Source organism: Stegodyphus dumicola, chromosome 5 (genome assembly GCF_044657685.1).
Source record: "Stegodyphus dumicola isolate Sdum_Otavi_A_Nest chromosome 5, ASM4465768v1".
Lineage (NCBI taxonomy): Eukaryota > Metazoa > Arthropoda > Arachnida > Araneae > Eresidae > Stegodyphus > Stegodyphus dumicola.
In genome coordinates, this window is record NC_140772.1 from 52,837,028 (window position 1) to 52,858,516 (window position 21,489).

General features: G+C 29.6%; 1 protein-coding gene across 3 annotated transcripts in view; it reads left to right on the forward strand.

The window, feature by feature from the left end:
- Positions 1-20,603, forward strand: part of LOC118201261 (fatty acid hydroxylase domain-containing protein 2) — a 40,829-nt gene extending 20,226 nt beyond the window's left edge. For all 3 annotated transcript variants that reach the window (XM_085816661.1, XM_085816662.1, XM_085816663.1), the window contains exons 5-7: positions 1,223-1,428; positions 4,444-4,716; positions 12,837-20,603. In XM_085816661.1, the coding sequence (XP_085672787.1) occupies positions 1,223-1,428; positions 4,444-4,716; positions 12,837-12,990 (633 nt within the window). In that variant the 3' untranslated portion in view covers positions 12,991-20,603. The remainder of the gene's footprint in view (positions 1-1,222; positions 1,429-4,443; positions 4,717-12,836) is intronic.
- The last annotated feature ends 886 nt before the right edge of the window (positions 20,604-21,489 follow it).

Consider the following 21,489-nt stretch of genomic DNA (forward strand, 5'->3'; position numbering starts at 1 on the left):
ATTGCATTTCTGCAATATTCTGAAAGAACTCTTGCCACTTTATTTGATATACAATCAATATTCAACCTGCTTCATTTTTGTGCTTTGTAAAACGGCTTTTGTTTATTTCAACGATTTTGTTAAGTCGTCTGATTTTACCTGAAGTTCTATTTAAAACACTATGAACACAAATTTCCTGCAGGTAATTGGTCCAATCTATTACTGTTTTGCCAGTCATTCAGCTAACCATTGTGTTCATTAATACATAGTACAGTAGGATCATAGAACTTTGAAAATTATCTTCTGCTTGGTGTTTTGCAGAAGGCAGGTCCCACATTTTAATTAATTTTTCAAAATTCAAGAAAAAATATAGCAGTAAAAGTTAATTTATCTTCTTATTCATGAAAGCAAAAAATTTGTCTCATTGAGATTCATTTGGATTACATCAGATGAAAGTGCAGATGTTAGGAGTGTGAAGTTACGTCACCCTAATCCATAATTACTGTTAAGTTGTATTGTTTTGTGACAGTTGTACTGAAATTACAAAATGAATTTAGAAAAAAAGCAAAAAATAGATGAGGCATACATTAAAAACTTGTGATTATTCAAATCCAATGCTCTTAACAGTGTTTGAAGAATTTAATAAACAACAAATGATTTTTTTAAAAAAAATTTGAAATAGAGGAATGAAAATGTGTTCTTTACAATGAAAATGTCATTTTCTCTTGTGTTATGATTGGTCCTTTACAATGCTCTTCTTTACAAATGTTTTAAACCGGTGTTTTTCATCATATGCGTATCATTCTAGCACCATTTATAGTTTTTCATTGTGCTGATCTATTTGTACAGGGAAAACGGTGTTGCCATCAAAAATTCCGGAATATTCACTGCAACCACAACTGTGAAAAATAAATTCTTTTAAATTATCACAATGTTAAGCACATATCTTGAAATAACAATATCTAAAATTTCATTTCAATTTGTTGAGCGTATAGGCCACTAGAGATTCATAGATCGGGAAATTTTTTTAATGACCTGGCTGTAATGCAGATAGTTAAATTTTCTTTTTATTTGATATAGTATTATATATCTATCATCATCAGTTAAATGGTTCGTCATGTTTTAAGTGTTCTGAATTGCTTGATATGGTAAGTTGTTGAAGAATTTTTTACTGCCACTAAATATGTTACTTAGATCAGTTTCAATTCACTTATGTCAATAATTTCTACTTCTCTTTCTGCAGGTCTCCCTTAACCAAGTTTTGAGAGTTGTTCATCAGGTGCTAATTAACCAAATCCTGATAGGAATTCCCTTTGGTATATTTGCATACTATCTAATGGTATGGAGAGGATATAATTCTGAAAAAACCTTGCCTACATTTCAGTGGGTATTATTTGAGCTTATATTTTGTGTGCTGATGGAAGAAGCTGGCTTTTACTATTCTCACAGGTTTGTGTTATATTAATATTCAGTGTCTTATTATAAAATGGATTCTAAATTTTTATTAATCAATAGAATAAATTAAGATAAGTATTTTATTGCAAGCCAAAATTTTACTTGAATGATACCAGTTGTTCAAATTATTTTCTGTTGCAAAAATATAATATTACACGATATTTTTATAATAAAATTTTTGTGTTTGGTAAAGTTTAAAATAAAACTTTTATGTTTTTAGATAAATTATCAGACTGTTATTCCATTCATGAATTATACTACAAAATTGTTTTTAGTTTAAGTACAGGGTACTAATCATTTTAAGTAGATTCATCATACACATACATATAAATAATACATTCATGCACATTTTCCTGCTTGCAGCCTTTTTCCTTTCCAAATTTCACTCATTTTGCATGCATTTCTTTTAATTTCATTCATTTTGCATATATATGAAATAGACTTATTCATTGCACAGTATACAAACAAACTAAATACCTAGTGGGACTGATGTCTGAAAGCTATAGATGAATACATCATTTACACATGTTAACAACCTGAGCTCAAAATTAATTTTGAAAGACAGTGAAATATGCACCTGAAAGTAATTATTTATCTGAAACAAAAAGTTTGCAGGGATTCAAAATCCATATTTACTATAAATAGAGAGTACTAATGTGTGTACATAATATGCAAAATAAATTATATAATTAAGTGAATGAATTCCTTCAATCAAAGTATGATATAAATCTACTGTAACTCGAGTTATGTAAATAATGCTTTCCATTGTGGTAGACCACACAGAGGTGAGAAAATCATATGTGCTGTCCCCGCAAGTGATTGTTTCCAAGCTTTTATGATGTGCCAGACAACACAGTCTGACACTGCAGATGTAGTAATTCTCTCCAGTTGACAGTGCAAGAGACATAACTTCACGACTAGTGTCAAGAAATGTTAGCCTTCTGCACCATGGCTGTCGTCAAAACCTCTCGATTTTATTAGGGCTGATGAACCAATGATTTTGTTTTTCCTTGATATCATTCCAGCTATAACGAATCAGAGGATGTGAAATACAACAGAAAAATTAAAGAGGCTTGGCAAAATCAGTCTAAAGATTTTTTCCATTGGAACAAATTGGATTTTTTCCATTGGAATTTTTTCCACAGAAGGCCCCTGAACTGTTAAACAGGGAGACCTAGAATGTTATTGAGCTCTCATTTAGAGAGACCTTCGTTAGCAGGCTCCTCACGCTATTTCAATAACTGTCGATACTATCCATAAATTATATATATATTTGTAAAGAGCTTTTCATAATTGTAGTAAATATGTTTTGAGTTTAAAATGCAGTAAGAATTACCCAACCTCACAGTATACCAATCATAATAAGGAGTCAGATGCGCTACCTGCTGCCACTCAACAGAGCAGTTACCCACAGTAGTGACCCCCCCCCCCCTCCAGTGGTGACCCGAGTATGTGGCAGACCACACAGAGATTAGAAAATTTTCTGTGTGGTCCAGTAGTGATCAATCCCTACTGTAAAACCTTTACATAACTTGAATATGGAAGTTGCATAAGTGTAAATTCATAAGAAAGTGCAATAATTACATAGTATTTTATAAATTAACTGTTTGAATATTGTTTAAATGCCAAAAATATGGATCAAGAAAGGAAAAATTATTTACAGAGACCCTATTTTGAATTGGTAAGTTTCAGTTAGAATGTTATGATTTTTGTGTGCATACATAATTGGGAATTTATGGAAGTCGCATTTTATGTAAGTTGGCAGTTACTGTAATGTACTTTTGTTAAAGGGTTTATTTGTTTAATAAATAATTGCCATTGAATTTACCATGCTAAATTTTCTAAAAATGAACATTTCATTTAGTTACATCAGAAAATAATCACAGAGTACAGGCATTTGCAAGTTAAGCAGTCATGGATTATTGAATCCTATTGTTTATTTCTCTTATGAGTGTAAAGGATTGTGTTATTTAATTTAAGAAAAATGAGCAATGACTCTGAAAACACTTTAAGAGATGGAATCGAAGTGCCTTGTACCACTTTTCTCTACCACTAATTTTTGTCAGTACTTCAATAGTTTTAGGGATACATTAAACATAACTTTTAATTTACAATCTAATACCCCAAAAATGACTGGAATTATTTTTGAGCAACTGTGTTGTGTCTCACACCTATGTATTTTAGCTTCTTCGGAGTCTTCAAGAAAAGAAGCATTTTTCCCAATGTTTTAACCACTACTCAAGACATGGAAAAAGTCCTGGAACTCATAATATGGAATATTAAAAGGCAAGCAACATAATTTTTAACATCTCATCTGTGTCACTGAATTGCCTTTTACCTATTGAATTATCTTTTGAGAGCTTTTGTTATCTGCTAAAAAAGATGTTGCACTGAGCAAAAAAGGATTTGGTGAGTACTGTGAGTGAGAGCACCATATTATTCTTCCTCAAAAATTCTCAGATAGAGAGTTTCTTTAGTCTTTGGTCTTTCAGTATCTTCATTAGTAGCCCATTACAGTTTCTCAATATTTTTTGTTTCTGTTCATCACTAGATATCCAAATTTTAGCAGTCTTCATTTAATATGATGCCATTTCTGAACCTGGAAAACAAGTCATTCACATGTTTTTTACATTAAAGGAAATTAAAGGTGTGATAGTATATAACAATGGTAATTTCATGCACACTCTATACTCTTTTTGGTCGCTGTCATAAAAATGGCAACATGCTGTCAAGGAACACACACAGCTCATCCCCAAGGAAAAACCTCTGTTCTCAAATTGGTGCTACTTGGCAGATAGGTATGTAAAATCGTAAGTTAATAAGGCCTAATGGTGCAATCCACAATCACAAAATGATAGCTTGCAACATTGTCATTCCAGTTGTTAATGGGTGTCTTTATGTAATTTTCATCTGGAAAATATTGTATAATTTGATAGATGAATATGTGATGTTCATTTTTATTCTTAGTCATAACAATTTAATTTACTTACTGTGAAACTTTTTCTCTAGACTTTTACATCATCCTCGAATTTACAAGTATATTCACAAGCGTCACCATGAATGGACTTCTCCTATTGCTATTACAGCTATTTATTGTCATCCTGTAGAGCATATTTTTTCCAATTTAGTGCCACCATTACTTGGGCCATTGGTATTAGGTAGCCACACTGCTACCTCATGGTTATGGTTTGCTATTGCTATCTTGTCAACCTTAAATGCACATTCTGGCTTCCACTTTCCTTTCTTCCCATCTCCAGAAGCTCATGATTTTCATCATTTAAAGTATGCATTTTATATGTTTATCTCAAATTAATAGTATTAAAATTTTAACAAAATTTTTTATTTGTGGTATGTTTCTGTCCGAAAATGTTTTATTTTCATTTTATTTATTTGTTGTAAGCAGAAAAACTACAGTACAAAGTCCAAAATCCTGACATCCACTATCCAGAATGATCTAAAATCCACACCTCTGGTCCACCAGCAACTTTTTTTTTTTTAAGAATTCTTTTGTATGCTTTATGCATGTGCATTTGGTATTTGTTCATAATAAAACATTTGGAGAATCCTAATTATTAATTTCACTTTGGCACTAAATAAAATGCCTCTGTGCCAAAGAAAAAAATCATTTATTAGCATAAATCTATATGGTCAATAATTTAATTCTGTAGCTGCATCTTTGCTTGGCATACATCTCAAACCGAATCATCTTACATGGGAACGAGTTTAGAGTAATTGAATAATTAAGTTTTTCCCTGATACCAACCTGGCAAATAATTTTTTATTATTTTCTGCTTTCATCACCGCATGGCAGCTTGAGAAATAACTTATGCAGAGATGTATAAACATTTAAAAAAAAATGTTAGGGATTGAATACCAAAGAGCATGGTAACCTTTTATGTTAACATTACACTTGGCGATGATTACATGCTATTAAATGTTTACAAGGAGAAATTTAACAAAAAATTCTTTCTGTGTGCAAAATAACAGGTTTTTGTAATTGATAGTCATAGGCCAAAAGATAACATTTTGTGCTGTTTGAATTAATAATAACGGATTTGTTGTTCAGGTAAGTCGTAAGTATAGGTGTGAATTTATTTATTGATGACTCAGATAAGCATCAAGCATATGTGGGAAATAGAGGTAAGTATAATAAGTAATGAAGCTAATGCTCATAATTCCAGCCTAACTTCCTCAGTAGATAGCAATAGAAGAAAGATATAATAGAAGTAAGAGAAAATTTAGTGAACAACATGTCTCTAGTCACCATCTCATGATACATTGTCAATAGTGTACAGCAGAAGCTAGCTAAGCGTTATGATGATATAGCCATAAATACCATAAATTTGAAGGTTTCTGGATATTGCAAACAAAAGGCAACATTTTTCAATTAATGGAACTTGTGAAGAAATGCGGAGAAGTGCTAATAAGTGAAAATGATGTAACACATGTTTCTTGATGCGATGACTGTGCTACAATCATCAATCGACTAAATCACGAAATGACGGTGGAATCTGTAATATGATTGGTTCTAAATCCAGGAAATATTGCTACCAATAGTGAAGAAAGTGACAGGTTGTTGAGAATGAAAAATTTCAATTGACAATTTATGGGAATTCTTGACACAACAATAACAGGACTTGAACATTGAACTTTGCAGCTGAACAAGAAATTTTGTCTATCTGTAAAACTAAAGAGAAATATTACCATGAAACATTAAGCAAACAACAACTTAATTTGGAAGAAATTAATATTTAATAAAGCAAATAAATAAATATTGAGCATATTTTGTAAATTTTGATACCCTTAAATGCTTAAGTGCTTAATGCATTATATAGCATATAAATGCTTCATTATTTCATAAACCATTACTTCATATTTTAATTTTATAATTTCTTCATCTTGGTAGATTAAAACCGATTATGTAATATCTGGAATAGCTGAAGTCCCAATGAGTCCCCATCTTGGACTTTGTACTGTATTTTTTGGAATATTCAAAGTAATTATTGGTAATTGTATTAAAAGTAATTCTTTCTGTTACATATTTGAAATATTAAGTTTTATTTTGCATGAATGAAAATAATTTTTACAAATAACTTCATGTTGCATATTAAGGATTTTTAAGTAGCATTTGTTATCATCCTGGAGATGCTTTTATTAATAATTGCAATTCTGATAAAATTAAAAATATTTATTTAACATTTATATGAAAAGAAATGGTAGTTTTGTGTTAACCTTTAATACAATTTTTCATAGCTAAAAAGTGTGACTGAAAAGTCCAGTGAATGATGACTGACAGTGTAAAATATTTGTGCATACATACATCATTGGTCATCATCCTATAATAAAATACACTTATGACAGTGTTTGCATAACTGTTGGAAACATCTGGAGAAATATCCTCCATCTGTATAGGCTATAGTTCCCTGTTTTAAAACCCATTAGATCAACAAAACCTCGAGGGCTATCTGCATAAGAAAAGGGATGCCTTCGTGAAGGACTTTCTAAGGGAAACTGGCTCATGTATATGTTACACATGGGGAAACTACATGTTCATGGGATTCGAACCTTGGACCAAACCACAAGTGTTCAGTGATTTTATAGCTCAGCTGCTGGTGGGCCTGTTAAATGTCAGAAGATCTGTACCCTTTCAGAGTAGATTTCACTTTTGGAAGTAAATTTGATGGGACTCCATTTGGAGAATACAGAGAGGGAACTCAGTAGGCTGCATTTAGTTAGAACCTGCTTCACATGAGCTGCAACATGAGGTATGTGTTGATGAACAAAAGAAACTGAAATCTTTGTTAAAAAATGGTGGCCATACACAACGAATATGATCTAAGAGCCAACTGAGAAGTTCACACTAAAAACTTCTGTTTACCCTTCCAGTACAAATTCTTAAAGGGCTAGGCCATTATGCATCAAAGAAAGTAATCAACATTGTCTTTACCTTCCACATCTGAGAACTAAACTGTTTCAGTTTTGAGGATGAGAGACTGTGTCACTCCATGCTTTGGTGCTTAGTTTCCAGATTGTACTGGAAAAAATTATTGTTTGGACTGAAAACTTTTGTTGTACTGTACAATTGTTATACTAGAAACTTTGTACTATAGAATGTAAAAATTGCACATTGTAATCTGGCATGCTGATGAATTGCCGCACAATTTCATTTTCTGTTGTTTTCTCTTTGGTTGGTTGATGGTGGGGAGATTTTGCATTTACTCAAATTCTGGGCAACAGTAGGGCACTAGTGATCTTAAGAGGAATATCCAATTTTTCTATCATCATCCAGATGATGAAATGCCAATCTTGCATTAGTAGCTCATGAATTGTATCAGTGTTTTTTCCATTATGTACATCATCAGTTTCTCAGTCTGGTGTGTTTATTTGATGGTTTCCCACCCGTTGTGGAAATATTTAAAGTATTAGTATATTGTGTTTTAAGTTACAGCTGCATTCCTGTATGCCGTTTTCAGTATTATGCAATGGAAATCTAACTGAAAATTGGGGCTTCCTCACAAAAACCACTAATGTGCAGATCTTCAGATTGGATTTTACCTAGTTTGAAACAAATCTCATTTTGATGATCTCATCCATTATATACTGTACAAATGACATGCATTAAAAGTTACTGCATAAATGGACACCTTCCAAGAAATGTTAAGGCATGCTCATAGATATTAGATTTTGAAGAATGCCTCATATATGTTGCTGCATTTAGCGCAGTTCCCATTATTACATTAAAGGATGATTCATCCTATCTTCTAGTGACATTTCTAATTGTGTGTAATTTGAATGATAACTAAAAGTGCCCTTTAAAATAACTTGTAAATATTATTAATTCTTCAACTTAAATTGCTTTATTATAACAGAAATAAATATTGTCTGTTAACCCTAGGAAGAAATTTTTTTTGGGTGTGATTATCAGAATGAAACTTTTGATAAGTTCTGCTTGATAATTAAGATACACAAATGATAGTTGTTAGGAATACAATAAATTTAAAACTCCAGAGTCTTTAAAAAGTTGTTTAACTTTTCAGGTTTGCTTTGATTTATATTAGAAAATTCTTTATTTGAAGTACTTTTCTTCATGTTCAGACTTGATATAAATTTTTATATTATATAAAACGAAGGAGAGACTAGCAGATAGTCGTGCCCTTTAGGTACATGAGATGACATTCACAGACAGACATGAAGAAAGACTTGATTTATTGCTGGACACTTAATTCTCAATACACATTCTCATTCATACATCATTATGAGTGCTATATGTAACCTACATTTTTGTATAGTTTACATTTTCAGACAATGAACAATAAAAATAATTAAAAGGTTCTTTAATTGGTGTGGATAAGAGCTATCTGCATTGCAGGATTATATAAATTAGCATTAATTTAGAAATGGATTAATTTTGAAAAGTCCCAATCCAGAAAGTTATTATAAACAATTGCTACTTTTAAAATAGAAAGGGAGATGCACAAATTAAAATGAAGAATTGTAGGGCTATTGCTAAATTTAGGTTATAATTTTGATTTACATATTCTCAATCTTATGCATATGTAAGATAAAAATATGTAAATCAGCTTTATAATTTAATTTAGTAATAGACTTTTAATTCCTCATTTTTAATTTGGGTATTTTGTTACTCTATTTTAAAAGAAGTGATAACTTTTTTGGACTGCGTCATTTCTAAATCATTCTATGTAACATAGCTTGTGTAATGTTGATGATATAGCTAATTCAGAACTTGAACTCAAAATGTTGATAACTGAAACCTTTCTAACCTAAATCACAACCTTTTCTTGGTAAGCCTCTGTATTAGATAATTGTGCATTTTTGCTTCAGCTGTCTTGCAGTGAAAATGTTACCTCACTCCCTTTGCTTTGTCTTGCTGCTAACTACTTCGTTATTTAAAATGTGATACTCTGTATAAAATTATGGGATGTATATTATGCCCATGATCATGTGTGATGATAAATACATTTTCGATATTTAGTTCATGCCCAGAAATAAAAATTGTATTTAATTCGGTCACGTCTGTTTACAAGTCTCTCATCTGAAGCCCCATTCACAAGAGCAGATTCACCGGTAGCGAAAACTGGTTCTTCCAATGTGTCCCGTTCACACGGCAACAAGCGTTAACTGCTTCTCTGAATTGGAGGTAGAACGTTCGTTCCTACCTTTTGGGAGCAGGGCAGATGGGTAGATTTCCCATACTGCACAGCGTGATTGTGCGGTTCACTTAATGACTGTTCGCTGGACCGTTAGCGAAACAATGGCATTGGTAGATATCTGAGAACGCGATATCATCCAAAACTGTTCAAATTAAAACTAAAGATGCACATATCAGCTTAAACTCGACAAGGGAACTTGGTACCTTTTAAATGATTTTTTTTAAATAACTTTCATCTAGTTTAATGAAATTTTATTAAATGATTTTATGAGACAAAATAATTTTAAATTAAAAAAAAAGTTTTGCCAGTATTTTTTTTAAATTTAAATTTTTGGAAAAGTTTAACAATAAAAATGTCATTCTTTTCTCGCAATTTTCAATGATCTTCCCCCCGTTTTCTTATTGTATTTATTAGAAAGTTCTTAATAACTTTAAGGATCGATTTTGAAATTAATGAATTAGTCTCTGAGAAAAAATAAAAACACATTTTTATGCAAAAACTTTGAAACAAATATCATCTCAATTACATTTCCATTTCAAAAAATGTTTCTTTTCAGTATTTGCAAAACCGATTCTTCTTTCTATAAACAATATAATTTTAATCAAGCGGTAAAAATATTAAATAATTTAGGCCATATCTATATACGTTTTAGGACTTTAAATAAAAGAATTTATCAAAAAAATGCAAACTGAGAAAATGCAGTTTAAAGAATATGAGCTGTCTATATGGTCATTTAATCATTTCAAATTTCTTAAAAATTTTATTGCTGAATTTCATTACATATATAAAAAATAAAATCTAGTGCCATTCAATTGGTTAATATAAACACAAATTACAAGCTTTTATTAAAAATCTTTGTAAAACACGTTCAAAGCAATTTTAACAGATGAATTAATTATAATATATTTTCTAAAACGTTTATAATTAATATTAAAACATTTATAATTAATATTAATGCTATTAATTTGTTGTTTTATTCATTTTTTCAAAAAGCAAAGTTTGAAATTTTAGCAGCTACAAAACATTTTATTTAAAATCACTCAGCAGCACATGTGGTTTCTTTTCTTCTTTTAATCATTTGGTCTCATATATAAATTGCATTTTAAATTAATTTAGGTGTATTTTAATTAATTAAAGATTTTAAACTCCGATGGCATTCTATAGCCATAGTAAACAATGTCAAAAAAGATGTAAGTAAACATTAGAAATCCACCAATCTGATTCGCGCTTGTGACGTCATTCATTGCTCGCAGTGGCTTATGGATTAAGGGATGAAAGACGATGTGCATCTGAACCGGTCCTGAAGGCGAAACTACTTCATATCCCCATTTGTTCCTAATATAAATGCTAGCTGTGCGAAAGAGGGTTTCATGTGAACGGGGCTTGAGTGTCATCTTTCTAACTATGCAATAAAGTCTATCCAGGTCATATTGCAGAGAACGATTGTCGGTCCATTGCAGCTTACTCCAAGTCATTTTATTACATACATATATGCAACTTGGGAAGCTTTTACTTTCTAGTTAGAAAGATAACACTTGAAGACAGATGCAGTCGTAAATTCCACATGTAATTTTACTCCTTGAAAAGTAATTCTTTCATTGCACGTCATCATTGTGGAACCGCTATGCACTCCACAATTTTATACAGATTATATTTTTTAAATAATGGGCAATAGCTAGCGAAGCTAAGAGAGATGTCTAAGTGTCAGTGAGCAAAATAGTATCTTAACAACAGTAGAAGCAAAATTCCAAAGTTATTCAATATGGCAACCTTGGTTTCAATTCTTGAAATTTTGAATTCAAGTTCTAAATTAGTCATGTTAAAGTTTCGGTTTAGGTTCCGCATTAGTTATATCAGTGCATTGATCTAAAATTAATGCAGTTGAGAGAAATTTTGATGCACTGCAAATGCGAGGAGGAGGGGGCATATAAAAATCTAAAGAAATTTAAAGCGCCATTACTAGTCAAGTTAGTAATTTATTAGAGATCTATTTTTTTATTTTAGATTTTACATATTAGATTTATTTTTATATTTTACATATCAGATTTATTTTCATAGTTTATATTTTACATATATATGTGCCGTAGTTGTATTCATATTTAATCATTAATTCTAAAACATGTGATAAATTTCCTGAAATAAATAATGATATAATTTTATGGAATCCTGCTAAAAGTGGGTTTCTCAACCAGGAAAGAATTTAATAGTTTCAGGTGGTAAGTCAGATTTAACTGTTAAGCATTTAGTTTTAGTTCATGACTATATATAAAATTTTAATTTGTTTAAATTTAAATTTCATTCCTTGCAGCAATGGCACAAAGAATATTTAATTAAATTTGTATTTAAATTTAATTTTTTAATTAAATTCAATTTATTCTCATGAAACAATATATATATATATATATAAACTACCTTTATTCAAGTTTAGGTATTTATCATTATTTTCTATACTTTTCCTTGTTTAATTTAGAAAACATATTTTAAAATAATCTAAATTTAAATAAATGTATGTATATTTTCTAAGTTTGGGAAAGAAAGGAGCATCATCTAGCAGTGGTGAAAGGGGTGCATGATAGGGGAAAAAAAAAAAAACTTGGAAACTGCTGGGCTAGAAATATTTGCAAGCAATTTGTCACAATTTATAACTTTCATGCAGAAAAAATTTTGCCTTGTTTTGGCAAAATGTCAGGAAGGTATTAATCAATATGTTGAGTTCTGAAAAATTATTCTAAAAAAGTGATTGTCTTTCTCTTGATTCTTGTCTCATTTTTATTTTATAATGACTTGAATATCTTGATAAAGAATATAGTTCAGATTTGATTTCTCATTATAATTGAAAGAACTTGGCATTCTTATTTATAGATTATTTTAAGGTAATTTTCTGAAAGAACTCTGAAAGTAGGGGACAGGTAAAATAATTATTAATTTTTACATAAACATTTAAAAATTGAAATAATTTTTTGATTTCTTAACTATGCAAGTATTTGTACAGTAATCATGTGGTAGTTACAGATGTAGGTGGTTTTTGATCATGTAGGTAGTTACAGATCTGCATTCAAGTTCTTTAAAACATTCATTGTTTCTGTATATGTAGAGAAAAATAAATTGTAATTTAGAGTTAGAAAATAAATTATAGGTGCTAATAATAATATTAAAATAGTTATGTTTTTCACCAAATTACTTATTAATCTGTATAATACTTTTTTTAATTTATTAAATTGATTGTTTCAGATTCAATCAGAACTTTGGTGTTCTTGGTGTGTTGGATCGTCTGCATGGTACGGATTCTTTATTCCGTAACAGTAAAATGTATCAACGCCATATCATGCTGCTTAGTCTGGTTCCTTTGAAGCAGTTATATCCAGATGATCCCAAGAAAAAGTAACAGTCTTGTTTTCTACATACTGGGAAATAATTTTGTGAGGAATTTATTGTATCACTGCATAAATCCTTGTGCCTGACATCCTGTTCATAAGAAGTTCTTTGCCTACAAGTGTATTTTGTGTACTAGTTTGCTGACTTCATTCATGTTTGCACTATTCTATACATCATATCAATAGCTAAGAAAAGCATTGTTCAGATTTGCTTTAAAGTATGCATTCATTGGTACTTCTAGTTACTACTTTCCTAGAGAAAGTTTAGTGTTAGATTATATAAATTAAATTTGTAATAAAACTTAGTGTCAGAAATCGTATTAAAGAATTAAGATGCAATAAAAACAAAAGTATTATTTCTAAATTAATTAAATTAATAATTTATCTCATGTTAAAACTTTAAAGTCAGCTGCAGAAAATTTTATTTGGAAGTAATAAATATTTTTAAAATTATTTTTATATAAGTAATAAAATGCTAAATCCCCTCAAACAAAAATTAGTTAATAAATTAAATTGGAATAAGTAACTGAATATCAATTATTCAGTGATGCAGTTTTTTTTTTAATATGCAGTAGTCTTATTCTGTTGAGTAGCTAATTTACTGTTAATTTAATTTTTTGAAAGGAAAGAAAAAGAGCTATATGGAGAAATCAAGGTAGTTTTTAAGAGTTTGTATTAGTCGAATTATACGTTTCATATATTGTGTAAACAATTTACTTCAGAGGTATTTCAGTGAACTTTTGTAAATAAAAAGCCTGTAATCTTTAACTATAACTGATGTGCATTTCTAATTTTAGGAAGAATAATGAAAAAAGGTATTAAAATAGTTTAGAGTTCTATTATGAAGTATGGGGGAAAAGTTTAAATTACAGTTTGTCATATTTTGATTTTAAATTAGACATAATTAATCAGACATTTTGTAACTGATTGTTCTGGATATAGTTTATAAATGTATAAATATTGAATTGTGCTTTTAAATTAAATCTAAGCACAATTCGATGGTTTTATGAATGTTAAAGCATTGAATTTTGCTTTTAAATTTAATCTATTAAAATTTAACTTTTAAATGAAGGTCATAAATTGGAACTTTAAGGGAAAATAAAACAATGATTCTTTATTTAAAAATATTAAAATTATTGATTGTTTGAAGTAAATTAATTATTACTTTCAGATTTGTTTGGAATATTTTAATAGTCTGTTTGTGATGCTGTAAACATATCAGTAATTCTTTAATTGATTAAAATGTAACCTTTTAACTGTCAAGATGGTAGTTTTCCTGCTTTACAGTTCTGCTGAAATAGATGCTGAAGTATTTGACATTTTAATTTATTTGTGTAAAATTTTATAATGCACATTGTGCTCCAGAATAAAGTTGCAAAGTGCTAACAGAGCATTCTGTAACAAAAGATAAGCAAAAAATGGCTGGGGACATATAATATAAAATGCATAGTTTAAATGTTATAGGCCGTTGAAGATCAGTAATAAGTGGATGCAGAAGCTAGCTTCCTCAGAATCCTCTTGTGAGTTTGTATTCTGTGACTAACTTCAGCATTTAAGCATCCAAATCTTTTTTTAATGGATTCCAGCAACATATTGAGAATACTATTCAATAAGTTTGTAATGTTTCAGTTGCCTTGGAACACATGGGCCTGACTCGGTTATGATGATATGCTACCTCTACTGCTGTGGGTGGTTGATGTGTAGGTCACATTTTGAAACATCTGTGAATGCATGTTGTCTTTCCGTATTGTCTTTGTTATGTGTTCTGTTCTAAAGGCTTTGCATGTTGCCTTGAAGTGTGGTAATGAGCTGCACAACTGGAATCTAGTTAACTTTCAGTGAGGAACCCTGTTCCTTTTAATTGTGGCAACTAGGAGGCTGATAATTCATTTACTGATTTCCATGTTTCCATCTCTGTTACATGGGGTTATGTTGCTACACTTTTCAGCTGCATGCTAGTGATACTTAACATCTAGTAAATTGTGAATTATGCATTTTTTCATGTGGCACTTCTTGCTTATTAGGAGGGAATGATTGTAAAAAGGCAGTAATAGTATGTTCCAGCTTTATTTTAGGTCTCTATGTATAATCTCTATAGTATACTACTACTCTTTCCATGCTATGCAATCGTAGTATATTATATATTTATGTTTTAAAATGGTAAAATGGTCTGTACAATGCTTTCTAATGGCAAAAATAGTTAATTATTTAAATTGTATAATAATAAAAGTGTTGAATCTGCTGCATTGCCTAATTCCAATTAGATATGTTAATCATTGATGTGTTGAATGCAGTGTCAGATTTTGATGAAGAATTTTTGCAGGTTTTTTTCTTTTCTCTCTCTCTCTCTCTCTCTTTTTTTTTTTTTTTTTTTTTTTTTTTTTTTTTTTTGACATTTTGAAAAATACCGCAACTCAAGATTGTTCTTGTTTCTGTTTACTTAAGGGCAGAGATTTCAAAAGGCACTAAAAATTAAACAATTCAGTAAATAAGAAGTAAAATTTTGTTGGAGAGATTCACTATGTATTTGTTATATGTTTATTGTTATATGAAAATAATTAACTTATGTTACTCATTTTTGTTGAGGGAAAATTTTTACTCTTATTGCTTGTGTTTAAGAACGGTAATAAACTTTATTATATGTGGCATTATTTATTGGATTATTATGCTTTTATGATGTATTTTGTAAACCCAAGTGATTACTTTTTTATTTATTTTTTAAAGAAAAAGTTCAACTAAGTTGTGTATTACATTTTTTGCACTATAATTCATTTTTTGGCTGCTTATGCTAAGTGTGCACTGATTTATAAATATTTACTGCAGGATAACATAAATCATAAGAAATTTGCATACTATTTAATTGTTTCATTTTACATGCAATCCAATGATTCTTGTGTTTGTCTTCAAATGTTAATAAAGTTTGTGGTTATTGATGTCTTACTGACTGATGGGAAAAAATTACTGTTAGAAAAATATATATACTGATTTCTATTGTTATTATTATTATTTTGTTTTAGGATGGAATGATTTAAAAATTTAAAATTTTATCTGATGTAGATGTTTCTATGTTACTTATTTTTACATAAAATTTCCATTCATTCAAAGCCAGTTTTTTGTTCCAAACTACCATTTTTTTCTCTGAATGTTTTGGAAGTAATGCAAATTGTAATTGAATGAATAGGGTGAGCATAAAAACAGTCCCTAATTTCAAAATGTCGTAAAATAAAAAGCTATGGAGACTGAAACCAGCTGACTAAAAAAAAAATCCCCCCTTTTGAGAATCGCTAGGCAGTAGAGGGCACTGACAGTGAAAATGATGTTCACTCCATAGCAGGAAAGCATGTGTGTCTTACAGTTTGTGGGAAAAAAAAAAAAAAAAAAAAAAAAAAAAAACAGTGTTACTTATATGCAACATACATTCAATGAAATTTTAACATTGTTCCACTATACAAATCCATTTAGAATCCTTAAATCATCTCAGAGGAGGTTGTGAATCAGGTGACATGTTTTTTTTGTTTTGTTTTGTTTTTGTGTGTGTGTGTGTGTGTGTGTGTGTGTGTGGTATTTATGAAGGACTAAATGTGTGTGGCTATAACACTGAATGATCCTAAAAATTACATCAGCACTGTTGTCAACTCTATCACATTGGCTGTGTTTCACAGCATGCGAGTGGAATTGGATTACTGAATGGATGTTTTCCATGTAATAGGTGGTGTGCACATTGAATGTTTGTGATGCAAATTAATAACATCAAAACTTTTTGAGCTTATGCAACTATGGCCAAAAAAAAATTGGGCAGCATAGTCCTTTTATTGTAAGAGCTCCCCTTTCTAAAACCAGGGGTTGTTTTTGTCCTCACCTTGTATGACAGCTGTTGTTCTGTTACTCCACTGCAGTCTTTTCTGTGATAAGTATGAGAGGTGATAGAAGTTTCCTCTCGTGTAAATAACATTTTATTCTTTTGTTGAAATCTCATTTCTGAAATATAAGATGTACATAATTTAGTATGGTGGTGTGCTCAACAGAGTGAATTTTCCTATCTGTGATAGTGCTATATTTATTAGGTAATTTTGTGCTGTAGTGTATAATATGGTCAGAATTTTTCTAAAATATAAAAGACAGAGGTTGGGAATAATTTATGTTATAAACAAAATATATTGATGTAAGTTTTTCAGATAGAAATTTAGTAAAAATAAGTTAGTGTAAAAAATTTGGGTTAATATAATTTGAGTATATTAAGTAAAGAAACGTGAACATGTAAATAAATGGATGAAGTGCATACAGTAAAAGTTCAATAATCCAGTAAGTTTGGGATTTCAGTAATTCTAAATTGTAACATATGCCAGGTTATAATAGGTCTTAAGAAGATAATGTGGCAAAAGGTTTTGTAAACAAAATTTTAACTGTGTTTAATGATTGAAAATATACTAAAAAGTAAACTATAATATATGCATAATTTATTATTTTTGATCAATTTACATTTTGGAATCAACCACAGTGTGGCTGTATGAAGACTTTTCAGAATTTGAATGTCCACATTGTTAAAAAGACTATGAAGGTTCATTACTTTGCAACTACTTTGTGGTTATTATGTTCTTTAAAGTTCACAAATGTAATTAATGCTTCAGCAGCTTTATACCAGATAATATTAGTTAAGTTTTCTTCTCATCACTCACCATTTCTTTTGACGCCACAGACATTTTTTACAGACTTTTCTTTGGCTTCTTTTATCTTTTCAGCAGATTTTATTTTCAAAATTTGTGATTACAGAATTATTCAGAGGAACACTTTGGGTAGAATTGAACAGTTCAGAATGGTTAAGCTTAACACTATCAATATTTTTGCATTTTTCAGTAGAATTTTGGTGCAGAACAATCGGCCATATTAATGGTAGGCCCCAGGCAAATGCTGAATGCTGCAAGTTATTTCTGAATGACACACTAGTAGCTGTGTCATATCATGCTGATATCAGATGCATGTGTGCTGGATTATTGGAATTTAACTGCATTGTTATTAGTATGCCTTCTACAGTAGTGTATTGAGATGCATTTGCATTATCATTTAGGCCAGTATAGATTTCTACTATCTTTTCTCACAAATTATTGTTTAAAAAAATTATATTAAGCCCTGTTTTTGGAGGAAATTTTTTAAATATATTTATCTAGAATGTTTTTCTTATCTTCTTCCTTTTTCAGTATTATTTCATTGTGCCTTTAGTTTGAACAGTCAAACCTCTGTTTAATGAAAATGCAAAATTCCATGAAGAACTTCACTAGATGGAGGAATTTGCAAAATCAAGGTTATGATAAAATATAATTTAAGGATTTGTTTCAACATTTTTATCATTAAATACACAACTATAAAAAAGGGTTTGCAATATAAAACCACAAAAAGCAAAAATAAATATGCCATGTAGTTGTTGCTTATCCTTAGGCTAGTTTACAAAACAGCATTTTTTGGGAAATTTTTAACAATAAAGTGGCAAATGCTTTCTCATTGGAGAATCGTTCTCCCCTATTCATTCCTCGTGTAGAATAGAATGTGACTACAAATAGACACCTGCTTTTCTTTAGGACTATAACTGCACCACCCACAAGTGTCACAGCAAATGAATAAATAATTTTAAAGAAGAAGAAAAGTCTCGAAAAATCATCCATTCAAAAACTGCATTAAAGAGAAAGTGTACTTTGCTATTGAGTTTCATATACAAGAAAATTCACATCACAGGCAGAATCCTGCAAAAAACATCATTAAGTAGTGGAATTCATAAAATAGAAAGTTCCTTAATTAGGGGTTTGATTGTAACACAAATATATTAAGCAAAAATAAAAAAAGGCTATAAAAGGACAAGAAACATAAAGTGTTTCCACCAACATTTATTACATGTAGATGCAAGTGCTATCCTAAGGAACAAATTAAAAATCATAGTGGAAATTCATAATCCTTTTAACCAGTTTTTTTAAAGCTAATTGCTTTTAACATTTATTTTAACTGCTGCATTCTCTCTATTATAACTTTAGTTGGTTTGTTACGGTTATTTTTACATGGCTTAGGAAACACTAATGCATTGTTATCTCTGAGTTTAAATATAACTTCAGTTTTTGCAAAAATATTTGCTTTCAATAGAATCTATTATTTAATTATTTCTTATTTCATTGAATATATTCTGGAATAATGTTTTTGATGAAAAAATTAATTTAAGATAGAAGCCATGAGATTTAAAAAAATGGCAGAAATCTAAAATTATTTTTAAACTTCCTTCATGATGTGTGGTCTTCCTTTTAATATTTTTTATGCTTTTATTTTTTTATTATCATTATTCCAGGTTTTGTTATTAATATATATTTATTAGAATATATTTTGTCAAATATAATGCAATGTGTCTGTATGAACATTACATTACTCTTGTTTTGCTAGTCTGTAGTAACTTTTATGCTATATACTAATAAATGTGATGAGTCAGATTTGCTAGCTGTACTTTAGCTCAAAGAATTCAAGTTATGGAGTGTGTAATATGTATAGTTTCTAATGCTGTAATGCTGTTTGATTAATATTCTTCTATTATGTTAAGTGACACAAATTTTAAAAATAACTAAAAAATAAAGGATTTGTAAAATCTGTGTTCAACATTCAGATTGCATATATGAATATGTAATGTCAAAATATTTTCATATAATGCATCTTTCAGACATCCTTCAACAAGTAGTTAAAAATGTAGCGATTCTTATCATATATCCTTCCATTTTGGATAAAAAAAATAATGTTATCCAGTATAATATAGGAATATATTATAAAAATTATTTTAAATTGTTGTTATTGGACATTTTTATACTATTTAACACATGATTTGTTTATTATGCAGTTAAAGTATTTCATTGTTTTTACCATGTTTGGTTTTTTCAGGCTATTTGGAGCATATATTCCCTCTGTATTTTTTCCTGTACACAAAAATATGCATAAACATGTAGCCTGTAATTAGTTCTGTCCATAAGTTCATGTATCATACATTGTTTTCAGCCATATTTTTATTGTGGTCTAAAGAAGTTATTCACAATAAAAGTAAAATTAAGCGAATTTGAACACTGTGCAACTGAATACCTCATTTTATTCCTGAACATTGACTAGGTTTTCTTGCTTGAGAAACATTTCCGCCTAATGTAACAGCATTTTATATAATTTTTAATGTATTGTTTGAATTTAGATGTGATGTTCATTTTTGTGTACTATATGTGCATTTCATAATAAGAGCTTTTCCTGTTTGTGTAATGTTCAGGACTTCAAAATGAAACTTGCTCAGCTTCAGATGTTAAAGGTAATTTTTATATGACAACAAAAGAAATGTTGAGGAGTACAATATTTTTCTGAGCTTGCTGTTTATGTTTTTTAATGCCTTCAACATTTAAATATTTATAGATATATGTATTAGTTTTCTGTAAAATATACCTGGATATTTCTTTTGAGGATATTATTCTATGTTAGAAATTGTTTCTTTATCAGTTTTATAAAAATTCCAGTCTAAATTTAGTAGAAGGTATTTATTCCAAGTAAGTTTGAGTAGATGGAACACTATACATTTGATGTTTAGTATAAAGTGTTAGATAATAAAATTTTATGTTAAATTTGTTTTCTTTGTTGTTTCATTTTATATAATGTGGGTATGACGTATGAAGGATTTTGATGAAAGTTAAGGAAATAAGTATTATATTCCACGAATGCAGTATCTTGAAAATAGACAATATATGAATTTTATGAAAAACAAACAGTGCAATTTTTATTTAAAATTAGTAGTGGATTTTTGTCTTTAGCATGTAGCATTTAGAGATTTCATTAAGTATTAATTAAGAAGTTATTGCTATTAAATTTATGTTCTAAAAATTTTTAAGTTTGATTCTTAATGACATTCAGGTTATTTAAATAAAGATATTAAAGCTTTAGAATAGCGGATATAATATAAAATAATGTTAATTTCATTTTAAATATTATAATTCACGTGTTTTGAGTAGGAATGAAATAGGATAATAATTTTATTGCTGCCCTAATAATCGCAATTATTTTTTGCGAATGTTAGGGAATTTTATAAGATTTTGTAAATGTAGAATAAATCCATAAATTTTGGACATTGCTTTTTAAATTTATTTTTTAATTATTACATTATTTTGATATAATTTTAATATTACTTTTTCTGGTAATATGGAAGCCCCCCCAGACTGTGTAACACTAATTCAAAATTTAAATCAGAACTTCTAAACTAATCGATAAATTGAATTAAGAGAAAGTAAATATAGTTTAGCATGGATTTTTTTTTTTTAAACAAATGGCGGACACTTGCCTATAACTGCAATAGCCACTACTATAGCCAGAAGCGGTGACCATTTTATTATGGAGGCACCTAATAGGCGGCCACCGTTACCTCCTATGAAGGGGACAATTTTACATGCATGCCTTCTCTGGGATTCGAACCCGCGCCCTTTGGAATCGCATTCAGGCGACCGTAACCACTATACCATCTG